General features: G+C 45.8%; 1 protein-coding gene across 5 annotated transcripts in view; it reads right to left on the reverse strand.

Moving 5' to 3' along the window:
• Window positions 1-24,724, reverse strand: part of TATDN2 (TatD DNase domain containing 2) — a 34,122-nt gene continuing 9,398 nt past the window's right edge. For 2 of the 5 annotated variants that reach the window (XM_030801586.1, XM_003264964.4), the window contains exons 3-8: window positions 21,591-22,124; window positions 10,973-11,857; window positions 4,728-4,855; window positions 2,770-2,953; window positions 2,169-2,347; window positions 1-2,006 (exon numbers count right to left, since the gene is read on the reverse strand). In XM_030801586.1, the coding sequence (XP_030657446.1) occupies window positions 2,207-2,347; window positions 2,770-2,953; window positions 4,728-4,855; window positions 10,973-11,857; window positions 21,591-22,124 (1,872 nt within the window). In that variant the 3' untranslated portion in view covers window positions 1-2,006; window positions 2,169-2,206. Of the gene's footprint in view, window positions 2,007-2,168; window positions 2,348-2,471; window positions 2,569-2,769; window positions 2,954-4,727; window positions 4,856-10,972; window positions 11,858-21,590; window positions 22,125-24,724 lie in introns of all 5 variants that reach the window. The other 3 variants (XM_030801585.1, XM_004091758.3, XR_004027519.1) reach the window with 2 other exon arrangements.

The following is a 24,724-nucleotide window of genomic DNA, read 5'->3' on the forward strand; positions in this document are numbered from 1 at the left end:
TTGGCTAGAGGATCCATCACTTTATTTTCAGAAAAAGATGGCCAAAGAGGGGAAAAAATACAGAGGCATTCCCACAGCACAGTGAAAACAATCAGCCATCCAAAAAGCTGAATCAAAAACAATGCCAATCAGCTTTCACGCCCACACAGGTGAGGTTTCACTGTGCAACAGCACATAAATGATAATCTAAATCCTAGAGAGAAAAGTAGATAGCACCTTGTGCTTTTCCTTGGCAGGTGGATGGCACAGGCTCGGAGACTTCCATGTCATCTCCGCTTTTCCTCCTCTAACACAGGGCTGGTTGGTTTCACCTGTAGGCACTACGGACTTCAGGACTTGCTGGAGAGGAGATGGTTGTGCTGCAGTTCACTTGGTGACAATAAAGCACTTTGATATGCTCAGCAGTCCCCCAAATCTTCCAAGCAGGAAATCAGGTCTCCCCCTCCCTCCCCCGCGACTTCCCACATGGGCAAATCTGCAGCACAGACAACGTAACAGCACAGCCGATCCATGAAGACAGACAGTGAATCAAGGCTGAGTTCCAGGCCAGTGACTTGTGTACCGGGGGCAAGATGGAAATACCAGATAGGAAATATTAAATCCATTCCATCTTAGCTTACAAGGCTCAAATGCACCTTCCAAAAACACCTAGAGGAATTTAGGATTCCAAAAGGGATGTATTTTACAATTTAAGCCTCCAAGAACATAGACGAGGGACTCCAGGTGACCTATCCACCTCATTGCAGGAGATCAGCGTGAAGGATCCTTTGAAACAAAGTACAGTCTCTTCTCACTTAACCCTGGACCATTAGAACCTCTAGGGCCTGTAACGAATATACCTTTACAAGGCACCAGCAGGCGGCAGAGCAGAGCTCAGGACTTGAGATGACTCAGTTGCTCAAAAGGTGAAGGAGAGGCTCTCACTTCTAAAACACAGAAAGGACACAGGAGAGGCAAAGGCAAGGGGGCACCCAGGAGAAGCGGGAGAGGGACTGGTACATTTGCAGACACCAGGCCTGCTTATTCTGCATAGACAATGTAACATGGCTGAGCTGCCCAGCAGAGCTTCGGAGAATTACATTGATTCACCTCTCAACCTGGGCGGGGCACGCAAGGGACTGTACGCAAGATGAAATGAGGATTATTTTTGGTCGAAAAGAAGGGGGCAAAAGTGAAACAAGAGGAGGCTGGGAACCCCTGACACAAGCCTAGCAGGTAGTTTCTGCTGCAAACTGAACCTTATCAGCTTAACACACCCACACAGCAGCCCTGAGGGCATCAGTGAGTAGGAAGTACCTCCTTTGGGGTCCTCTTCCCCAAGAAGGCCTCTTCCTGGAGTCCCCCAGTCTGTCCTGGATCTCCATCATGGACAATGAGTGTTCCTCTGCAGCCCCCCATATCAATGGCAGTGGAACCAATGAGACCAGCAGCTGAAGTCCTTCTGCCTGTGCCGACGCTGGAGTTGACACCAGAACAGTGACGGTCAAATTGAAGAGTTATCCAGGGAAGGAAGGACGACGACTTCACCAGTTGCAAGAAAATAAACCTCTGAGATAGATCTCCAGTTAATTTCCCCCAAAAAAGTTTCCCAGTTGGAAGTCTGTTTTTAGAACTGAGAACCAGGAACTGAGTTACACACCCACACGTGCTTAGACGAGTAGGCGGGTGACTTTATTCACAAACTGCTCAAAAACATAGGCTGCAGAGAACAGAATTTGGACTGCCAAACTCACTGCACCCTCATATCACACTCTTTCTTCTTTGCTGCCTACCCTGGAGCATTTTGGCTGGGAGGCAAAATCCCAGTGCTATTACAGGCAGTCCCCATACCCCTCATTCCACGCCCACCCCACCCTACCCACCACCCAGAAGCTGAAGCTTTATGACGCGCTTCGAGGAAAACATCCTGTCCTGGTTTTCTGTGTTCCAATCAGCTCTCTGAACACATCCTCGACCTGAGACACAGACTTCAAGCCAGCCTGTGTTCTGTCAGGCTGCTGGTCGCCCTGGAGGGTGGAAGAGAAAAGGAAGAAGGTTCCAAACCATGTCACTCAAAACAAACCAGACTTAATGCTCACACTATGTTTATAATTCTTTACATTAACAAAATGCAACAAAAGACTTGTTTGTCCTGGTTTTTAAAAAATACAGAATGTGAGTTTAAAGACCTTTTCTAGGAGACTCCCGAGGACTGTACCTTCTCTGCTTAAAGACTGTAGAGGCGACTGGTGTTCTCACGCAAGGCAGCCAAGGTGAGGGAGAGTGGCTGATCTTTGACCCTGGCAATCTCTCGGACTGTATGCAAGGCCAGGCCCGGGTGGGCATACTGGCAAAGGCTTTTGGGAACCTGGAAGACATCAAGCAGTCATAACATCATTGTGCCATCTGTGCACAGTCATAATCTAGAACTCCCTCCCTGTCCCTTCCCCAGCAAGGACCTCTTTGGGGCTGCCCTGTAGAGACCCCTTTACCTGCAGGTGCAGGGAGAGTCCTAGTCATGGGGGCTCTGGGTGAGCAGGGTCCCACGCTTCCTTGGACTACCCTCTACAGGGTAGGGCTTTGCACTGCCTGGAAGAGAGTGGTTACCCTTCAGCTTCTCAGCCCCCTAGACTTTTGGTTCTGCAGAGTAACAGCAAGGAGGCATCTACACATCCCAGGATGGGACCTGGAAGTCACTGGGGCTCTGGCCCTGCCAACCTTGTAAGGGTGACCACCCACCTCCCCACCCTCTCCCTCCAGTTCCTCCACTTAGCCTGAAGACCCCCTTACCTGGCGAGGGAGGAAATAGGGAGCATCCGTTTCCACGATGATTCTCTCCAGTGGGATCTGCCTCAGGGCTTCCCGGGCCTCCCAGGCGGAGGAGTATGTCAGCACTGCCGTGAAGCCCACAGACATGTTGGGAAAGTACTTCAGCAGGGGCTCGATGACCGGGTAGCTGCCGGTGAAGCAATGCCTGGGGACAGAATTCCACATCAGGGCTGCTCGCAGTCCCCTCTGTAGCAGCCCCCAGCTCCCCCTAGACCCATCAGCCCTTTTCAATGATTCCCAGAAATGGAAAGACTGCATCCTAGGGAAGGACTCCACAGTAAACACAGACAAGGGCCAGCTCCAACACAGGAAGCCCCGAGATGGCACTTGGTGAGTGATCAGAGATCACTCAAAGATACCACGCACACCACAGAGTGCTCTGCAGTCACCTGAGATGACCACCACAGAGAACACACTGGGATAGGAAATGCTTCTAACACTGAAGAGGAGCAAAATCAAGAACTGTGGCCCCTACGATGACAGTGACAGCATATAAAAACTATGCCCATGTAGTCAAATGAACTGAAAGAAAATCTAACAAAATACTGGGGAGTCGAACTACAGGTGAATTTTCTTTATCGGATACCTGTTCATGTTCTTGGTGCCATATATATAGTTACCAATCTGGAAATTCAGGGCCTCCTCCTGCAATACCACCTCGTTGGGTCACCTTAGCCCTGGCCTACCAGCCACCATTACATTTCCTTCAAAGTTAGCCCAAAATGAAGTAATGAAAAACCAACCAAGCCAGAAAAGCCAACTGACTGCCTCATCATTGGTATGTGCACCAGCCAGGGGTCAGAGGCTTCACTCACTCTGCTTAGGTACTCAAAGGCCCTGACAGCCCCATCCTCCTTTTTCTGCCATCTGACAAGACCCAGTTTGGGTGCTAGAGTCCTTGTTATTCAGCCAACCCCTCTCAACCATCTTTAAGGAGCCAGCCAGGCATCACCTCCTGAGTCTTCTGGCTGGGCTATGATGATGGGCCCCTGATCTGGCTCCCGCAGCACCTATGATCACCCAGTCCCACATGCTATGTAGGCAGAAGCCACCATCCAACCTGTCTCCTGGCAGCACCTCCAGATGTCCCCAGAGGCAAGCCAAAGCCCAGTACCTACACATGGCAAGAGTTCAGAAGTTCAGAGAGTTTACCAAACTGAACTTAAGAACCCATAGATGCCATTCTAATAAAACATGACCTTGATTTTCATAACTGGGGGTAAAGGAGCTTTCAAGTTCAAAATAGGAAAGAAAATGTCCTTTCAAGTATCCTAAGATGCTCTGTGTGCTAAGCCACCAGACCCCACAGCAACCTCTCAAGATCAGCAGTCCTCACTGCCGAGAACTGAGACTCCATTTCTGCCCATCCCCAGGAGGGGGGCACAAAAGGCCCCTTGTGCTCACTGGTGATTTAGGGTTATTAGTTCAAACCATATGAAGTTACTATTTTGTGAGCAAAAAAAAGTCAAATATGAGAAATTTCAAGTGGTTTAACCTAATAGTTAATTCTTTAGAAAAGATAGTGTATAGGCCGGGCACGGTGGCTCACACCTATAATCCCAGCACTTTGGGAGGCTGAGGCAGGCAGATCATGAAGGCAGGAGTTCCAGACCAGCCTGGCCAACATGGCAAAACCCCGTCTCTACTAAAAATACAAAAATTAGCTGGGCATGGTGGCATGTAATCCAGCTACTCAGGAGGCTGAGGAAGGAGAACTGCTTGAACCTGGGAGGCAGAGGTTGCTGTGAGCCAAAATTGCACTACACACTCCAGCCTGGGCGACAGGGTGAGACTCCGTCTTGAAAAAAAAAAAAAAAAGGGATAGTGTATAATGACAGAATACGATCATTGCTGTCCTCATCAACTTGACAGAGGGAAGTGTTTCTTTCATTTGCCCGCTGAAGTTCCAGTCTTCTAACCTATGGATCTTGTAGTCAGGGGGCACAAACTTTTTCATGATGTCTAGCAGATCTTCATCAGCTTCTCGGCAGTGGATCACCAAGGGCTTCTTTAGAGACACAGCCAGCTGGAGCTGTCTCTCAAATACCTAGGAGAGGACACAGCGACAACCCCTGTTGGTTAGCAGCACTTCAGAAGTCCATCACCTCTGGAACGCCCAGTCCAGCAGGCACCCCCCGTGTCTCTCTTTTTTTAACTATATACTGTAATAATAGCTAATGATTATTGGGCACTTACAGTAGAGCCAGGTAGTGCCCAAAGCACTGCAGGTCTATCATAACCTGCAGTCCTCACAACCACCCTGAGGCAGGTGCTGCTGTCTGCACAGCATGCAGTGAGGGCAAGTTAACTTGCAGCCAGCAGCTACAGCACCAGGATCCAAACTTGAACCCTGGCAGTCCACACAGTAACCACTATATGATGCCGACCTGGAGTGGCAGGGGCAGGGCAGGGCAGGGATCAAGAACATAAAGCACAAAGTTAATGTCCCTCACCTCACTGTCCCCACCTCCGCTCTCAAGAGATACCAACTTCCAGACCTCTCCTATGCAGAGCTGTTGGGGATGGCAGGGCGTGGTGTTTGTGTGCATCTCCAGCAAGGTGCCTGGCTCTCAGAAGGTGCTCAAATATTTGTTAAAGAAACAAATACTACACTTACTTTCTACAACTTGCTTTTTGGTTTTTGTTTTTGTTTTTGTTTTTGTTTTGAGACCGAATCTTGCTCTGTTGCCCAGGCTGGAGTGTAGTGGCGCAATCGCAGCTCACTGCAACCTCCACCTCCTGGGTTCAAGCGATTATCCTGCCTCAGCCTCCCGTGTAGCTGGTATTACAGGCAGGCACCACCTTGCCTGGCTAATTTTTGTATTTGTTTGTAGAGATGGGGTTTCGCCATGTTGGTCAGGCTGGTCTCAAACTAACCTCAACTGATCTGCCCGCCTCAGCCTCCCAAAGTGCTGGGATTACAGGCACGAGCCGCCGTGCCCGACCAGTTTGCTTCCTTTACTCAATCAAAATCGGATATCCTCGCAGGTCAATAACTACAGATATACTTTACTCTTTATAACACTGCCCGCTTTTAAATCTTCACAGTTGTTAATTTAAATGAAAAAAGTAGAGTTAGGACCTGTTCTTTCCTCTAATGAGCCCAGGTTTAGAACAAAGAAAAGTATTAATTCACCAGGCGTGATGGCTCACGCCTGTAATCCCACCACTTTGGGAGGCCGAGTCCGGTTTGAGGCCAGGTGTTCAAGACGAGCCTGGCCAACATGGTGAAACCCTGTCTCTACTAAAAATACAAAAGTTAGCTGGGTGTGGTGGCAGGTGCCTATAAACCCAGCTACTTGGGTGGCTGAGGCAGGAGAATCCCCTGAACCTGGGAGGCAGAGGTTGCAGTGAGCTGAGATCATGCCACTGCACTCCAGCCTGGACAGAGCAAGACTGTCTCAAAAAAAAAAAAAAAAAAAAAGATTAATTCATTATAAGCAAATTACCTCTTATTAATGTTTCCATGAGTAGTTTCTACAACTGTGGAACATAATTTGTGTTTATGTTTTTAGCATCAAACAATGAGATACTTTTGGTAATTTGAGTCAGGTGATATTCACTTGAGACTATTTACAAGTCTAACACCTGTAATGCCTCTTCTCAAAATAGCAACACTAAGCCAATACCAATTCTGATGTAACTTTTGTTTAATCTGTGTTTTCAACAAAAGGAAAATGACCACACACATCAAAATTATAGACTGCTTGACAGAGGCTTTATTTAAAGCCTGGCCAGTTCCATTATCAATAGGTGGCTGGAGCCCCTCCTATTTGCATCTGCTAAGCTGTTCATCTGTCCTCCCCAACCCCTACACACAGGCAGGAGAGGTTTCAAGAGATTCCAATTCCAACATTTCATTCCTGCCTCTAAAAAATTATCCCTCAGAGTAGTGAAATAAACTATTAGAGCTTTAGGATAGAATATTACACAGCTGTTAAACATTTTTCAAAGTATAGTTGATGAATGGGAAAATTTCACAAGTAGAAAAGACACATAAAACTATTTAATTTCCTAATGTCTTTTTTTAACACAAGCACACACATCCAACCTACGACAGGTGCGTGGAAGACAAGCCACTTTGCAATTGTTCCTTGCAATTTTATTGTCCCTTGCAATTTTCCAAGGGACAATAACATTACATTTATAATGTTTCATAAAACACATCCAGATTTCAAAAATGTTAAGAAGGAAGAACTCATTAGAATGCAGGAACTTGTGGTCGGACAGGAGCTATTTGCAGCATTTGTCCTCACCAGGAACCCAGCTGAAAAACAACAGGAGTGAAGGAAGTACAGATGAGTTATTACCCAGCATAATTACTCACTTCTACCTGCATAAGGTTGGGTTCCTAACTGATCCATTATTTCCAGGGATTCCAGAGTTAGTCTCTCCTGGGGGTTGCCCCAGGCATCTCTTGCATATTTATTACCTTAATAATTAATTAATTCCTCTTTAACACAAGTAAAGAGATACAGCCTGGGTAGGGAAGGACAGTCTACTCTCCCTGGCATCCCTCCCAGATGCTGACATGTGCAACTTACACACAAACTATTCAGGATCTAACTCTTATGAGTTACACAGTTAATCTGTAAACACCACAGATCAACAAAGAAAACATTAACAGTAATTTGCTCTAACCAGCAGAATAACTATAACTACCCATTGTTTCCCCAATTGTTTTGCTTTTCTCTATTTTCCAATCCTTCCAGAAAATTTTAGGTACCTCAACCAAACTCTTTTATAATGAGCCAGGTCTGGCACCCTATCATCTTGGCCAGATACAGTCCTTCCACAGGCTTTTTTTTTTTTTTTTTTTAATGTAATAAAGATGGGGTCTCAGTATGTTGCCTAGGCTCATCTTGAACTCCTAGGTTCAAGCAATCTCCTGCCTCAGACTCCCAAAGTGTTGGGATTACAGGCATGAGCCACCTCTATAGGTTCTTCTTCTTCCCTTCACAAGATAAAACATTCAGCAGGACACATCAAGAACTTGCTAACTGCTCTTTTAGGTAAATGCAACTCAGCACTGACATCCAACTAGGTGCAGTTACCAGTCACCACCATTCACCTCACCTGGGTGCAAAAAAATTTTTTTTTTTTTTTTTTTTTTTTTTTTTTTTGAGACGGAGTCTTTCTCTGTCACCCAGGCTGGAGTGCAGTGGCGCGATCTCGGCTCACTGCAAGCTCCGCCTCCCGGGTTCACGCCATTCTCCTGCCTTGGCCTCCCAAGTAGCTGGGACTACAGGCGCCCGCCAACACGCCCAGCTAATTTTTTGTATTTTTAGTAGAGACGGGGTTTCACCGTGTTAGCCAGGATGGTCTCAATTTCCTGACCTTGTGATCCGCCCGCCTCGGCCTCCCAAAGTGCTGGGATTACAAGCTTGAGCCACCGCGCCCGGTCCCAAATTTTTTATTTACATCAAAACAGTGTCCACATCACCCACGCAGCCTAGGAGTCTCTGGTGTTCACTAATATTTTCTAGTCTTCCTCCCCTTTACAGGCAGCTTAGCCCTCTCCCAGCCAGCAATTCCTCAGACTCATTATCTTCCAGTCTTGAGTCGAATCTCACCAAGCCAAATGACATCTTCAAGACTGTATTTATCACCCTATGCCTATCGCTTCTAGTTCAGTTTGTTGTGCAGGTCGCCCCATGGACCTTTAAGTGCAGACCTGAGACCCTGATAATTTTGTTTTGAGACAGGGTCTCACTCTGTCACCCAGGCTGGAGCATAATCATGGGTCACTGCAGCCTCAACCTCCCAGGCTCAAGCAATCCTCCTGCCTCAGCCTCCTGAGCAGCTGGGACCCCAGGCGTGTGCCATCACACCTGGCTAATTTTTTTTTTTTTTTTTTTGGTAGAGATAGGGTTTCGCCATGTTGGCCAGGCTGGTCTCCAACTCCTGGCCTCAGGTGATCCGCCCACCTTGGCCTCCCAAAGTGCTGGGATTACAGGCATGAGTCACCACGCCCAGCTATACCCAGCTAATTTTTGTATCTTTAATAGAGACGGGGTTTCGCCATGTTGGCCAGGCTGGTCTCCAACTCCTGGCCTCAGGTGATCTGCCTGCCTCGGCCTCCCAAAGTGCCGGGATTACAGGCATGAGCCACCGTGCCCAGCCATACCCAGCTAATTTTTGTATTTTTAGTAGAGATGGGGTTTCACCATGTTGGCCAGGCTGGTCTCAAACTCCTGCCCTCAAGTGATCCACCTGTCTTGGCCCCCCAAAGTGCTGGGATTACAGATGTGACCCTGTAAATACAAAAAATTAGCTGGGCGTGGTGGCGGGAGTCTATAATCCCAGCTACTCAGGAGGCTGAGGCAGGAGAATTGCTTGAACCTGGGAACTGGAGGCTGCAGTGAGCCAATATCATGCGATTGCACTCCAGCCTGGCCAACAAGAGCGAAACTCTGCCTTAAAAAAAAAAAAATTAGCCGGGTGTGGTGGCAGGCACCTGTAATCCCAGCTACTCAGGAGGCTGAGCCAGGAGAATCACTCGAACCAGAGAGGTGGAGGTTGCAGTGAGCTGAGATCATACCACTGCCCTCCAGCCTGGGTGACACAGCAAGACTCCATCTCAAAAAAATTTTTATTTTTAATTAGCCAGGTGTGGTGGTGTGCACCTGCAGTCCCAGCTACTTGGGAGGCTGAGGTGGGAGGATCACTTGAGCCCAGGAGGTCAAGGCTGCAGTGAGCTGTGGCTGCACCACTGAACTCCAGTGTGGGTGACAAAGACCTTACCTCTGGAAAAAAAAAAAAAAAAGAAATTCTAAAATACTACAACTCTTACCCTGCCAAAGCATTATGCTCAAACAATATTGGGAGGAAAAAAAATATTAACAGGGGCCAGGCGCAGTGGCTCAGGTCTGTAATCCCAGCACTTTTCAGAGGCCGAGGCAGGTGGATTACTTGAGGTCAGGAGCTCGAGCCTAGTCTAACAAACATGGTGAAACCCCACCTCTACTAAAAATACAAAAATTAGCCAGGCGAGGTGGCACACACCTGCAGTCTCAGCTACTCGGGAGGCTGAGGCAGGAGAATCACTTGAACCCAGGAGGCAGAGGCTGCAGTGAGCGAAAATCGTGCCACTGCACTACAGCCTGGGTGGCAGAGTGAGATTGTCTCCAAAAAGAAAAAGAAAAAAATATTAACAGAGTATTAGCCATGATCTCTGGTTGAATGGGAAATTATGCATTTTTTAATATTTTTTCAAATATTCTGCAATAGGTATACTAAAAAAAAAAAATGTAGGCCAGGCGCATTGGCTCATGCCTGTAATCCCAGCACTTTGGGAGGCCGAGGCGGGTGGATCACCTGAGGTCAGGAGTTCAATACCAGCCTGGCCAACATGTTCTCTACTAAAAATACAAAAATTAGCCGGGTGTGGTGATGCATGCCTGTAATCCCAGCTACTTGGGAGGCTGAGGCAGGAAAATAGCTTGAACCCAGGAGGCGGAGGTTGCAGTGAGCTGAGATCGCACCACTGCACTGCACTCCACAGCCTGGGCAAAAGAGCAAGACTCCCTCTCAAAAATTAAGAAAACCTAAAGTTGGCTGGGCGCGGTGGCTCACGCCTGTGATCCCAGCACTTTGGGAGGCCAAGGGGGGCGGATCACGAGGTCAGGACATCAAGACCATCCTGGCTAACATGGTGAAACCCCCTCTCTACTAAAAAAATACAAAAAATTAGCTGGGCGTGGTGACAGGCACCTGTAATCCCAGCTACTTGGGAGGCTGAGGCAGGAGAATGGTGTGAACCTGGGAAGCAGAGCTTGCAGTGAGCCGAGATCGCGCCACTACACTTCAGCCTGGGGGACAGAGTGAGACTCCGTCTCAAAAAAAAAAAAAAAAAAAAGAAAAAGAAAACCTAAAGTTTATTGCTTCCCAAGAAAGAAAGAAGAAATGTTTTGACACCTTGGTATCATCCATAAGAAGTCACAAAGTACTTCTCCCCCATCTTCCATAATAAAGCTGAACAGTAAGAAATAGCTTGTAAAGCATTTGACAAATGGCATCTAGATGGTCTGGATGAGAGCAAGCACACTGCATTTTCAGGGATTCTAAATTATTTAGTTCTAAAATTAGATAAACACTTATTGTCAGGCTTCAACAACTAAAAGAAAAATTAAAACTATAAGCAGACTAAAGAGAGCCTTGTTACCTTGTGCTGTTCTGGGACAGGCGTGGTGCACTTGTAAGAGTAATCCAAGCCCATTTCTCCAAATGCCACAGCCTTGGGATGCCTTAAGGCTTGCAAAAGATTTCTTTCTTGACTCTCACTGTAGTAACGTGCAAAATGAGGGTGACAGCCAAAGGCCCCCCAGACCAGATCCTCTTTCAACAGCTCCTCCCATAGGCAATCTGTCAGGGTGCGAGGATCACAGAAGTCAGAGATGCAGCCCTGAAATTCCTTAGGGAAGGAGCTGCTGTAAATTTTTCTGAACTTTGTAAAGGTCCCTTGGAAAGATAGCTTGGAATAGAGCATGTCCAGGTGACAATGAGTGTCAATGAAGCCCTCCTCTAGGCTTGACTCCAGGTGGCTCTTTGGCAGGGAGCTGGATGCGTGTCCTCCACAAGGACGCAGAGGCATCTCCTCTTGGAATGTTCTTTTCTCCTTCACCTCTCTTTCTTCTGAGCTTCTGGAGAAGCGAAATGAACGAGAATTCTGGGACCAGCCTTCCTCTGAGGCCTCCATGTCTCTGGAGGTGTTTTGGACGCTCCCTGTAGAGTTGGGGGAATAATCACTCAGGCGGCTCTGGCTGCTCCTCCCAACCTGGGCTGCATCGTTGCTGCTGCTGCCTGTGGAGGGGTAGCTAGAAGGCTTGGGGCTGCTGGTCCAATAGCTGGCGTAGTCACACCAAGGACTACTGTACAAATGAGGCGGGTACATGACATAGTCAGTGGTAAAGGAAGAAGGCTCTGAAACGGCTGAAGGTTTCAGCAAGACAGGTTCCTCCTGAGAGAATCTGACCGTGGAGATCTCCTCAACATCAGACCAGTCACTTCCAGAAGACGGGTGCTCCATCACCACCTCCCTATCTTTATGCTGCAGAAAAAGAAGGCACACAACAGTGGGTTAGCCTTCAAATGTGAAGATGGCCTCCCAGGCTGTCATCAGCTGAACATAAACCCTGGCTTGTTCTTCTGGCCATAGTGATGGCTTCGCATTGGCTCATTAGCTCACCCTGTCACCTGGTTTCCTTACCATTTCCAGAAATGTCCAGAACTGAGCCAAGTTATTGCTGTGAACAGCTGTATTGGGTTCAGGGAGTAGGCCTGTGACCATGGCCTCATCATGCTACTCCTAAAGGTGGTGCTCTACCTGCAACCCTTTCTCTTGAGAAAAACTGCTCTCTAGAACACACTCCAGATTGGAGATTTTAGAGAAAAGCAGTGCCCGGCTTTTCCTCTCTAACACTGTCATCAATATATTCAAAATGTAAAACTACAACCGCTGTGGCAGTTGTATTTTTTTTCAGACAGGGTCTTGCTCTGTTGCCCAGGCTGGAATGCGGTGGTGAGATCTCGACTCATCGAAACCTTGAACTACTGGGCTCAAGTAATCCTCCTGCCTCAGCCATCCAAGTAGCTCAAAAAATATTGGGAGCTATAGCTAGCCCATTTTACATACAGACACACACCACCACACCTGGCTAATTTCTTGTAGGTAGGGGGTCTCCCTATATTGCCCAGGCTGGTCTCAAACTCCTGGACTCAAGCAATCCTCCTGCCTTGGCCTCCGAAAGTGCTGAAATCACAGGCATAAGCCACCACACCTGGCCATTGTGATAGTTTTTAAATGTGTCCCCAAATTATTTAACCCTTCTCCCCATTGAGAGTGGGGTCTATGACCCCTCCCCTTAATCTGGACCTACCTAGAGACTTACTTATGGCCAAAAGAATGCAACAGAAGTGAAGCTGTGTAACTTCCAAGCCAGGCCAGAAGGGCCTCATTGCTTCCATCTGGTTCACTCCACTTGTTCGCTCTGGAGCAAGCCAAGCACCATGTAAGAAGTCTGGCCACCCAAATGACATCCTGCTAGAGAGGCCACATGTAGGTGTGCCAGTTTACAGCCTGGCTGACTTCCTGGCTGACAGCCAGCATCTGTCCACCATGTAAGCGAGCATCTCGGATGTCCAGCCCAGTCATACTCTCAGATGACGACAGCCCTCGCCAATATCTGAAAGGAACTACATGGGGCTCCCCAAGAAAGACCTGCCCAGTCTACGCCTTTCCAAATTCCTGACCCACAGTACTGAGAGCAAAAGAAAAGTTATTTTAAGCTACTAACTAGTAATAGTAACTGAAACAACCATCCCTTGCATTAAATTGGCTTTGTCCTACTAGAGAAGGTAAGCTCCACGAGGTCAGGAATTTTTATTTTTTTTCCACTGATGTCTCCCCAACACCTAGAACAGTGCCTGGCAGATACTAAGTGCTCATGAATATCTGCTGAATTAATTTCTAGAATAAATGGTGCCTGAACTTAGCGTCACATCTCCATCAACTGGGGAGCATTTTAAAAACAGATTTTTAAGGCCCATTCCACCCTGAGATATTGTGATTCAATAGGTCCAGGGTGGGGCCAAGGAATCTGCATTTAATTCTCACTAGAATTGTGATGCAGAGCAGGTTTGAGAAATATAGTAAGCACATCAATATCAATTCATGCTGGAAATAAAACTTAAGTGCCATCATTTCTTCTTAAAGCAGCCATCTATACCTGCCAATGCCAGAAGGCTTGAGCAAGAGGCCCTGCAAAGTTCTCTTAATATTTTTATGAGTATATGTAATTCACATAATAAAACAAACATTCACAATGAAAGAGCATTCTAGCTAAATTACCTGATTAAAATGGAACAAAACTGTTTATGTTGCCTGTACTAATATTTCATACCCCTATCTACACTCTATCAGAAGCAAGTATTAGTAACTAACACTTAAATGAATTACCCATTTCCCATTTTACACTTTCCTGCCTTAGACTTCTTACAGCTACTGCTTGAATGGCAGAAATATCCAAACAAGAATCTTTTCTAAAATGCAAGCTAACTTAAATGTAGCACATTTTAAATTTAATCTGAACTCTTGAAGCTGGGTGATAGGCACCTGGTGATTCAATACACTATTCTGTTTACTTTGAATGTTTGCAATTACCCCTAAAACCTTTAAAAACTTATCTATAAGGGAGAACAATCCTTCAAAAACTATGTTGCTTATAACAGAAAATTTCCATCAACCCAGACAATAAAAAATTTCAGTCTTGCCTAAGCTTGACAAGGCTTTTGTGTTTTGTTTCCCTGATGAATTTTCTAGTGAGACATATTGGAACTACAAGTCTACTTTTGTATATGTGCACCTGAAAGTTAAAATGTTTGTCATACACAGTAACACATCGTTAACATGTCTGCAAAATAATTGGAGGTGGTCACATTATGGCAATCCCAAAAACACACCTCGAGGAAAAATGGAAACAAGACTGCCCAAATGCGATATGACTATTTGCAACTTGGAATAAAATTTCCAAGAACAATACACAGATTCAAAAAGTGCTATATTCTCATCAGCAAAAACGAGACATATGACCCCATTTTTTACAACAAATAAATTACAACATCTTGGAGGGGGAGAAGGAAGAATCTATAGAGACAAAGAGACTTGACACATTTAAAAATGCGACATACAGTTCTCATTTGGATCCTCTTTCAAATGAACCAAAACAATCATCAAACAAACAGGGAAATTTAATCACTGACTGGATAGGAAAATGGCAAAGTAAGGAAAAAAGCAGTTTCAAAAATGTACATGTAACTAGAAACATATACCATAAACAGACATAATAATTATGTCATCTAAATCCCTGAAAGGTTTCTAGAGTCAAGTTGGCCAAGAAAATGTTTTTAGATTTTTTTTTTGTCGGCACAGGAGGGGGGAAATAGGAGACTGCCTATATTCAAGACTGCCTTGGCTGGGCACGGTGGCTCACACCTGTAATCCCAGCACTTAGGGAGGCCGAAGCAGGCAGACCACCTGAGCTGAGGAGTTCTAGACCAACCTGGGCAACATGGCAAAACCCCATCTCTACTAAAAATACAAAAAAACTAGCCAAATGTGGTTATGCACGCCTGTAACCCCAGCTGCTCAGGAGGCTGAGACATGAGAATCACTTGAACCTGGGAGGCAGAAGTTGCAGTGAGCCACTGTACTCCAACCTGGGTGATAGAGCAAGACTCTGTCTCAAAAAAAAAAAGACTGCCTTAGGTTTAAGCCTGGATGGTAAAATTTAAAGTTACATTTATTGAGCACCTACTACTAGGCACTGAGCAAAGAGTAATCATGTATTAATTCAGAGTTCCGCATGCTGTAGCCCACAAGAACATTTCTAGGCTAAGGATGGACTGAACAAATTCGTCTTATTTTACTGTTTCCTGAAACCTCACTAAACAACACACTGCCTGCTGGTGTAAATAAAGTTTTATTGGAATACAGTCAGGCCCATGCACTTGTATGTTGTCTATGGCCATTTTCATGCAGAGTTGAATAGCTGCAACAGAGGCTGTAAACCCAAAATGCATCTGACCCTGTATTAGCTTTTTACAAGTGGTAACATTTGAAGAGCTAGCCCATTTTACATACAGAAAGAAACTGGGGTTCAAAGAGGCTGACTTTCTCAAGATCCTAATTTGAGTGGCAGGGCCAGGATTTAAACCCAAATGGTCTGATCCCAACACTCACATGCTCACCTACCATGCTGTGCTGCCTCCAAATAGGTATGTAAGAGAAAACCTAAATGTCATCCAGTCTCATAAACAAAAGTCTGGGTATAACTTTAGAAAATTCATCCACACAATGGAATTCGAGGCAACCAACTAAGATGATCTACATTAGACAGAAAATACACCCATTACATATTTGGGAGGAAAATACCCTACAAACCTACTTTATGTAGGAATTTCCAATTATATATATAGCATATAGTTTTTGTCCTTCCCACCCAAAAACCCTTCTAAAGTTACAGGAAATATATCTGAAAAGGTATAAACCTACAAGGGGAAAGCACACAAAATGAACAGCAAAGCAAATTAAATAAGAATTGGATGTTATTCACAGATAACAGAGCATAGAAAACAGATAGGTTAATGATTATCAGCCAAGGAGATCAGATAGCCAAAACCTAAGCCTTCAGTGAGGAAAAACCCAGAACCAGACTACAGGACCCCAGAAAGACTCAGGAATTGGAGGTGCCAGACCTCTCAAAGTGAGGGTGAAGTTGCAGATGAAAATAGGAGATTAGTTGAAGTCTGTCAAGATCTCCAGACCCCTGCTCCCACCCTGTGCAGATGGCCTGCCCTTTCCCCACCCAGCAAAAGACAAAAGTTGATGCTTAGAAAAGTTAAACCAAGGGGACCACAGAATAAAGGTGCAATGAGCTATGATCATGCCACTGCACTCCAACCTGGATGACAAAAACTTTTTTTTTTTTTTTTTTGAGACACAGTCTTGCTCTGTCGCCTAGGCTGGAGTGCAGTGGTGCGATCTCGGCTCACTGCAAGCTCCGCCTCTCAGGTTCACGCCATTCTCTTGCCTCAGCCTCAGGAGTAGCTGGGACTACAGGCACCTGCCGCCATGCCCGACTAATTTTTTTGTATTTTTAGTAGAGATGGGGTTTCACCATGTTAGCCAGGATGGTCTTGATCTCCTGACTTCATGATCCACCCACCTCAGCCTCCCAAAGTGCTAGGATTACAGGCATGAGCCCCACACCCGGCCTAAAATTTTTAATTTTTAAAAGTTCCAGGCCGGGCGCAGTGGCTCACGCTTGTAATCCCAGCACTTTGGGAGGCAGAGGCGGGTGGATCACGAGGTCAGGAGATCGAGACCACGGTGAAACCCCGTCTCTACTAAAAATACAAAAAATTAGCCGGGTGTGGTGGCGGGCGCCTGTAGTCCCAGCTACTCGGAGAGGCTGAGGCAGGAGAATGGCGTGAACCTGGGAGGCAGAGCTTGCAGTGAGCCGAGATTGCGCCACTGCACTCCAGCCTGGGCGACAGAGCGAGACTCCGTCTCAAAAAAAAAAAAAAAAAAAATTCTGGCCGGGCGCAGTAGCTCATGCCTGTAATCCCAGCACTTTGGGAGGCCGAGACAGGTGGATCACCTGAGGTCAGGAGTTCAAGACCAGCCTGACCAACATGGTGAAATCCTGTCTCTGCTAAAAATACAAAAATTAGCCGGGCATGGTGGTCCATGCCTGTAATCCTAGCTGCTCAGGAGGCTGAAACAGGAGAATCGCTTGAACCGAGGAGGCGGAGGTGGCAGTGAGCTGAGATCACAACACTGTATTTCAGCCTGAGCCACAGAGTGAGACTCTGTCTCAAAAAGACAAAAAAGAAAAAAAAAAATTAGCAGCAATAAAAAAAAAAAAAAAAAAAAAGCACACATGGGAAAAAAAAAGACCAAAAAAAAAAAAAAATCAACATAAACGTTAGAAGATAAACTTGAGCCAGGCACGGTGGCTCACGCCTGTAATCCAGCACTTTGGGAGGCCAAGGCGGATGGATCACCTGAGGTCAGGAGTTCAAGACCAGCGTGGCCAAAATTGTGAAACCCCGTTTCTTCTAAAAATACAAAAATTAGAGGCATGGTGGCATGCGCCTATAGTCCCAGCAATTCACGGGTCTGAGGCAGGAGGATCACTTGAACCTGGGAGGCAGGGGTTGCAGTGAGCCGAGACCAAGCCATTGCACTCCAGCCTGTGTGACAGAGTGAGAGTCCATCTCAAAAAAAAAAAAAAAAAAAAAAAAAAAAGATAAAGTTGAAGAAACCATCCAGAAAAAAATTTTAAAAAGGATTCACTGGGAAGAAAATTGGAATTTCCATCCAAGAGACCAAGCACAAAATAGATGGTCCAGAAAAAGAAGAAACAGACAAGAAATCAAATAATCAAGAAATTTTCCCAGAACATTTCTAGGCTAAGGATGGACTGAACAAATTCGACTTATTTTACTCTTTCCTGAAACCTCACTAAAACTAAAGAATCTAAAAACCAAACAAAAAACAAATAAAACCCCTCTACAATAACAAAAACACCAGAACAGGAACAACAAGAGACTACAGCCATCATGCATTGCAGGCTGGAAAGCAGATGGCCAAATAACACCTCACTGGCAGACCAAGAGAAGGCTGAGACCTAAGCCAGGCACCAGGAAAGCTTAGAACAGAGCAGGCACTCTCAGTGCTGGGGCACCTTGGGAACTGGAGTTACAGAAGAACATTAAAATGAGGAGGACAGGGTGAAATCTGGTTTCCAATGAGTTAGATCCCAGATTCCCTCCTCATACTCAAGAGAAGGTGAGTTGTTTGAAGACAGTAAAACAAGAGGAGCTCTAGAATAAGGCCTGGTCAGATCAGTGGAGGGCACTGGTACTGCACCAAAAAGAGAAAGATTAAGTGAATGCTGAGGCCGCACCCGCAGCCGCCCCTTTCGCTACCCAGCTCCCAGACACCTTTCCTCCTAAGCAGGCTGAAAAACACTCCTCTGGGCAAGGTGACCAGTCTCGAGGCTTTCCTAAAAGCAGTGACATGGCGAGGGGAAGAGGGTTATGTTCTCTCAATCATCCCAAAGCAAAGCTCAAAGTCTTTACGCTCAGAGCTTCCAAATAGCTTTTTAATCCTCCCATTCTTGATCATAAACAGACAACCAAAGATTACCAGACATGTGAAGACAGCCTCTAACACAGAAGAGACCAAAAGAAACAGAAAGAAGCAACTTAAAGAAAACTAAAACCAAGCCAAAAAACTACCATGAATTCCCTAAAAGAGGTAACAGAAGATGAAACATGAACAGAGATGTTATTAAAAAACAAAAGAGCTCTTGGATAATAAAAGCATGACAGCAGAAAAGTAAAACTGAATAAACAGCTGGGTTGGAAGATAAAGAAAAGGAAATATCCTACAAAGTAACGCAAGAAATTGGCTAGAAACGAGAGAGAAAGGCAATAAAATTAGAGGACCAGTCCTGAAAAATACAACATCCAAATAAGAGAAAGAAGCTAGAGAGAGAGAGAAGAAAAATATGGGAAGAAAACATCAGCGAAGTACAGTAATTCACAAATTTTTCCCACAGCTAAAGTACAAGGGTTTCTAGATTGAAAAGGAATATCCCATGCTAAGCAAAGTAGACACCACCACCATGAAATTTCAGAGCCCTGCGATCAAAAGATATTCTACAAGATTCCACAGAGGAAAAAAAAAGAAAAAAAAAAAAATACAGGTCGGGCACAGTGGCTCACACCTGTAATCCCAGCACTTTGGGAGGCTGAGACGGGCAGATCACGAGGTCAGGAGTTCGAGACCAGCCTCACCAACATGGTGAAACCCCATCTCTACTAAAAATACAAAAATTAGCTGGGTGTGGTGGCACACGCCTGTAATCCCAGCTACTCATGAGGCTGAGGCAGGAGAATCACTTGAACCCAGGAGGCGAAGATCGCAGTGAGCTGAGATCGTGCCACTGGACTCCAACCTGGGTGACAGAGTGAGACCCCGTCTCAAAGCAAAAGAAAATCAAAAATAAAAAATCATATACCAAGGTTCAGGAACCAGCATAGCTTCAGACATCAAGAAAACTAGAAGAGGCCAGGCAAGGTGGCTTACACCTGTAATCTCAGTACTTTGGGAAGCCCAGACAGGTGGATCACCTCAGGTCAGAAGTTCGAGACCAGCCTGGCCAACATGGTGAAACTCTGTCTCTACCAAAAATACAAAATTAGCCAGGTGTGGTGGCGAGCGCCTGTAATCCCAGCTACTCGGGAGGCTGAGACAGGAGAATCACTTGAACCCAGGAGGTGGAGGCTGTAGTGAGTCAAGATTACACCAGTGCACTCCAGCCTGGGCAAGACAGAACGAGACTCCACCTCAAAAAAAAAAAAAAAAAAAAAAAAAAAAAAGCCCAGAAGAAAAGGAGCAATGCCTTCAAAATCCCAAACAAAACGATTTCCAACCTGGAATTCCAAAACCAGCCAAGCTTGTAATCAAGGTTAAAGGTAAAATAAAGGCAATCTCAGACACATGTTTTCCAAAAAAAGTTTCTCCATGTACCCTTTCTCAAGAAGCTACTAGAGAAAGTATTCCACCAAAATGTGACAGTAAACCAAGGAAGAACATGAGAAGACACAGAGTATAGGTAGCAGAAGACTCAATCCGGGAGAAATGTGAAGGAGGCTCCAGAGAGACAGCTGCCAGCTGGCCTGAGGGCAGGCAGTCCAGACCAGAGCAGGACGACAGAGGGCTGAGGACATATACCTCCAAGAGAGGAAAAAAAAAAGGAAAAGATTCCTTATTTTGACAGTATTGAGAAGGATTGTATGGCTCTCACAGTTTGGGGATTAATTAGTGAAAGGTACTGGGAAAACCAAAGGAAAAACAAAGTAATGATGAACTTTAAGGAAAATGAAGTTTTACAAGAAAGAAAATGTGATCAGAGTATACAAGGCGACTCAGCTGTGAACATGGCAGTAACAAATCTTAAACAGACTTAACCCAAAAGGTATTCAAGCCACACAGGGAGGCTGCAGAAAGGAGAAGCTAATGTGTCCCTGGGTGTGGGTGCTTCTGAAGGAGGTATAGAGAATTAAATTCTCATCTCCCAAGCAGGAAGTCCTCAGACATCTAAAACTGAAAAACTGATCAACAGTAAAGATTATTTAGAAACATGGGGTAAGTACTAGAAGAAAGAGCTAAAGATGAGAGAAGCTGCCTGCAGAGCAGTAAGTAAAGGATGGATGGAGACGAGTAAGATGGAGGAATGCGGCCTGGTGCAGTGGCTCATGCCTGTAATCCCAGCACTTTGGGAGGCCAAGGCAGGTGGATCACGAGGTCAGGAGTTCGAGACCAGCCTGGCAAACATGGAGAAACCCCGTATCTACTAAAAATACAAAAATTAGCCGGTTTGGTGGAGCACGCCTGTAATCCCAGCTACTCAGGAGGCTGAGGCAGAATTGCTTGAACCCAGGAGGTGGAGGTTGCAGTGAGCCAAGATCGCACCATTGCACTCCAGCCTGGGCAACAGAGCAACACTCTGTCTCAAAAACAACAAAAAAAAAGAGGAATGTTTCCCCTCAATTATAAGCTATGTTAAAAATCACTAGTTTCCCTCCTCCTCCTTCCTTCTCTGGTTATCCAGGTACAAGTCTGCCTAGATAAAGGCTGATATTCCAGACTCCCTTGCAGCCAGGTGTCAGCCAGGTTCCCCCGCTCTTGTCAACAGCAGATACAACATGTGCAACTCTTGAGCCAAGCTCTTAACAGGAAAGGAATGCACTTTCCTCTTCTCCCTTCCCACTGGCCAGAATGCCCACATAACAAACCCTGAGTCCTATCAGAGTACCCATTTCACACCAACAGGTGGACAATGTGTTGAGGGGTGATAGAGAATCAAGACAAAAGGTACCAGTATCTCTGATATGATGGAGCCATCCTTCTTAAGCCAAACTTACATTGTTTAAGCCACTGTTATTTTGGCCTTTTACACAGCAGCTAAACCCATATCCTAACATATAAATCCTTTAAAAAAAAAAAAAAAAAGCACTTAGTTTAGGTTTATTAATAACTCTGAAAATCTGAAAAGTATGTTAGAAGAAAATCATCAATTTGTTTCCTGGAGGCCTGGTTAAGTAAAGTACTGTTTTTAATTAGTAACACTTAGGATCAAACTAGAAAGATGGAACACATTTCATCAAGAGAACTAAAAAGTCAGATGCCTGGTGCAAGCTTTACTCACTTTCTGGATTTCCAAATGAGAGTCAGAGTCATCCAAGAACTCTAGGGGTGGAGAACATTTGTCAATGATGGTCCTTCTGTCCCCAAGGGGCTCCTCACTGGGTTTCTCCTGAGGGTCTATAACTACTCTCCTGTCATAGAAGCTGCTCCTCTCTGGCACTGTCTTATCCTCCTCCACGCTGATCTCTGGGGTTGAGTCTTTCTCCTTCTGAGCAGCAGTGACTGTGACACTCCTGGCTGCTCCTTCTGCAGTCTTGGCTGGTCCTTCACCCCTGGCTGGTCTTTCTCCACGGCTGGGACGCTCTGCTGAGCTTGGTTTTGCCCGAGTGGCAGCCTCTCCCTTCCTTTTTGGCATCGATTTCCCCAGGATGCCCTGGATAGCCTTCAGGTAGATCATTGTGGAGCCCTGGTCTCGAAGTCTATCCCTCTTCCTTTTCTGGACCTTGTTGGGTTCCTCAATTGTATCATTCTGACCCTCAGCTTCAGCTGCAAATTCAGAGTTTGTGAAGTTATGAGAACTATCTTTGGAATCGACCTGGAAAAAAAAAAAAAAACCAGAATTGAAAGGGCTGTTCCAAGGGCACTTTCGTACATGAAGCATTTGGCAAATTATAAATCAGTGGTGGTTCTACCAGTCAAAGAGAAAGTGACTGTGGCTAAGGCAAAGGTTCTCTCCAGGTGGTGAAGTGGCACTGTAAGAGGGGCTGATTGCTGCCATTTCTTAGCATTCACCTACTCATGCTCAGCAGATGATATCCTCTCACTGCAGGGGGAGGGAAGGAGCTGAAATGAACACTCTCATTAAACCAGACTGCAAGCTCCTGGAAGGCAAGGACTACACTTCAGGCAAAACAGCAGCTCAAGCTCTTCCCACTGGAAAGGGCCCTAGAAACCAGCTAGCCCAATCCCATATCTAAGGGTAAAGGAAACCTGAGGACCCAGTGAGGGGAAGGACTAGCCCCAGAACTCCAATCCCCCAGTGCTGAGTGCAGTGTTTTTCCCACCATACCCAAAGCCTCCTGAAAGTTCTCTGCAAACACTTCCCCTCAAATAATCAACTTGGTTTTGGAAAATACCTGAGTTTCTCAGTGACTGCACCAGGGTCAATCAAGATAGACTGCTCCCAACAACAAACCCCCTCCAAGATGGAAGTGAAGCCTCAGCCCCCTCTTGCACCCACTCACTCCAGGACTCCACACAGAAAAAGCTAGACTTTTTGTTTGCCAGACTATTTTGATGTGAAATTCTAATCCAGTCTAATCCCTGCCGGGTGTAAGAACACTCCACAAATGTCCTCCTAAGGCCATTCCATAAGCAGTAAACCATTATCCCATTTGCACTCCTAAGTCATTTCTATTAAATTCCTCTCAAAAGTAAATACAGACCAGGCACAGTGGCTCATGCCTGTTAATCCAGCACTTTGGGAAGCCGAGGCAGGTGGACTGCTTGAACCCAGGAGGTCGAGACAAGCCTGGCCAACATGGCAAAACCCCATCTCTATAAAAACACGCGGGGCACGGTGGCTCATGCCTATAATCCCAACACTTTGGGAGGCCGAGGCAGGAAGATCACTTAGGCTCAGGAGTTCAAGACCAGCTTGGACAAGGTGACAAAACTCTGTCTCTACTAAAAATTACAAAAATTAGCTGGGCCATGGTGGCACATGCCTGTGATCCCAGCTACATGGGAGGCTAAGGCACAAGAATCGCTTGAACCTGGGAGGCAGAGGTTTCAGTGAGCCGTGACGACACCACTGCACTCCAGCCTGGGCAACAGAGTGAGACCCTATCTCAAAAAAAAAAAAAGGCAAAATTGCTTTACATGTATATATTTGGAAACAAGTCTAAAAAGCTAAACTGTTTATAATGGATCTCTTTGGGGAATGCAGGGAAGTAGAAAGAGACTTAGGCTCGGCTGGGAGCAGTAGCTCATACCTGTAATCCCAGTACTTTGGGAGGCCGAGGCAAGTGGATCACCTGACATCAGGAGTTCGAGACCAGCCTGGCCAACATGGCAAAACCCTGTCTCTACTAAAAATACAAAAATTAGCCAGGAGTGGTAGCAGCCACCTGTAATCCCACCTACTCAGGAGGCTGAGGCAAAGAATCGCTTGAAATCAGAAGGCAGAGGTTGCAGTGAGGCAAGATCGTGCCACTGCCCTCCAGCCCGGGCAACAAGAGCAAAACTCTGTCTTAAAAAAAAAAAAAGAAGCAAAATAAAAATAAAATTACAAAAATTAGCCAGGCGTGGTGGCACATGCCTATAGTCCCAGCTACTCGAGAGGCTGAGGCAGGAGAATCACTTGAACCCGGGAGGCGGAGCTTGCAGTAAGCCGAGATCATGCCACTGCACTCCAGCTTGGGTGACAGAGTGAGACTCTGTCTCAAACAAACAAACAAACAAAGGCTTAGGCGCTGACATTATAAGCTTCTTGTATCATTTGAAATTTTTTTTCCGAAGAGCACATCATATTTTTTTTTTTAATCATTATCCTGAATCAAGGGCCAAAGGAAAATAAAACTTAAAAGAATCATAAACCTAGTCGGGCGCGGTGGCTAACATCTGTAATCCCAGCACTTTGGGAGGCCGAGGTGGGCCGATCGAGACCATCCTGGCTAACACAGTGAAACCCCGTCTCTACTAAAAATACAAAAAATTAGCTGTGCGTGGTGGCGGGTGCCTGTAGTCCCAGCTACTCAGGAGGCTGAGGCAGGAGAATGGCGTGAACCCGGGAGGCGGAGCTTGCAGTAAGCCGAGATCGTGCCACTGCTGCACTCCAGCCTGGGCAACAGAGTAAGACTCTGTCTCCAAAAAAAAAAAAAAAAATCATAAACCTTTAGAAATCTATACTTGTTAATATAGACATCTGTTTTCCTGAAAGTACTCAAACTGTTGGCAGCTGCTAACTTCACAAAGATGAATAGGAAAGGTGGTGTTTGCTATCATTTTGAACTTCTCTGGACTTACTAAATTTTCTTACTTTCTGAATTTTCTAACATGTGTCTAGAGAGATTATTTGTTAAAGGAGGTTACGGGTCATTTTTGTTTTCTTTTTTTTTTTTGAGACAGTGGTGCGATCTCAGCTCACTGCAACCTCCGTCCCCGAGGTTCAACAGATTCTCCTGCCTCAGCCTC

Source organism: Nomascus leucogenys, chromosome 21 (assembly GCF_006542625.1).
Source record: "Nomascus leucogenys isolate Asia chromosome 21, Asia_NLE_v1, whole genome shotgun sequence".
Classification (NCBI taxonomy): domain Eukaryota; kingdom Metazoa; phylum Chordata; class Mammalia; order Primates; family Hylobatidae; genus Nomascus; species Nomascus leucogenys.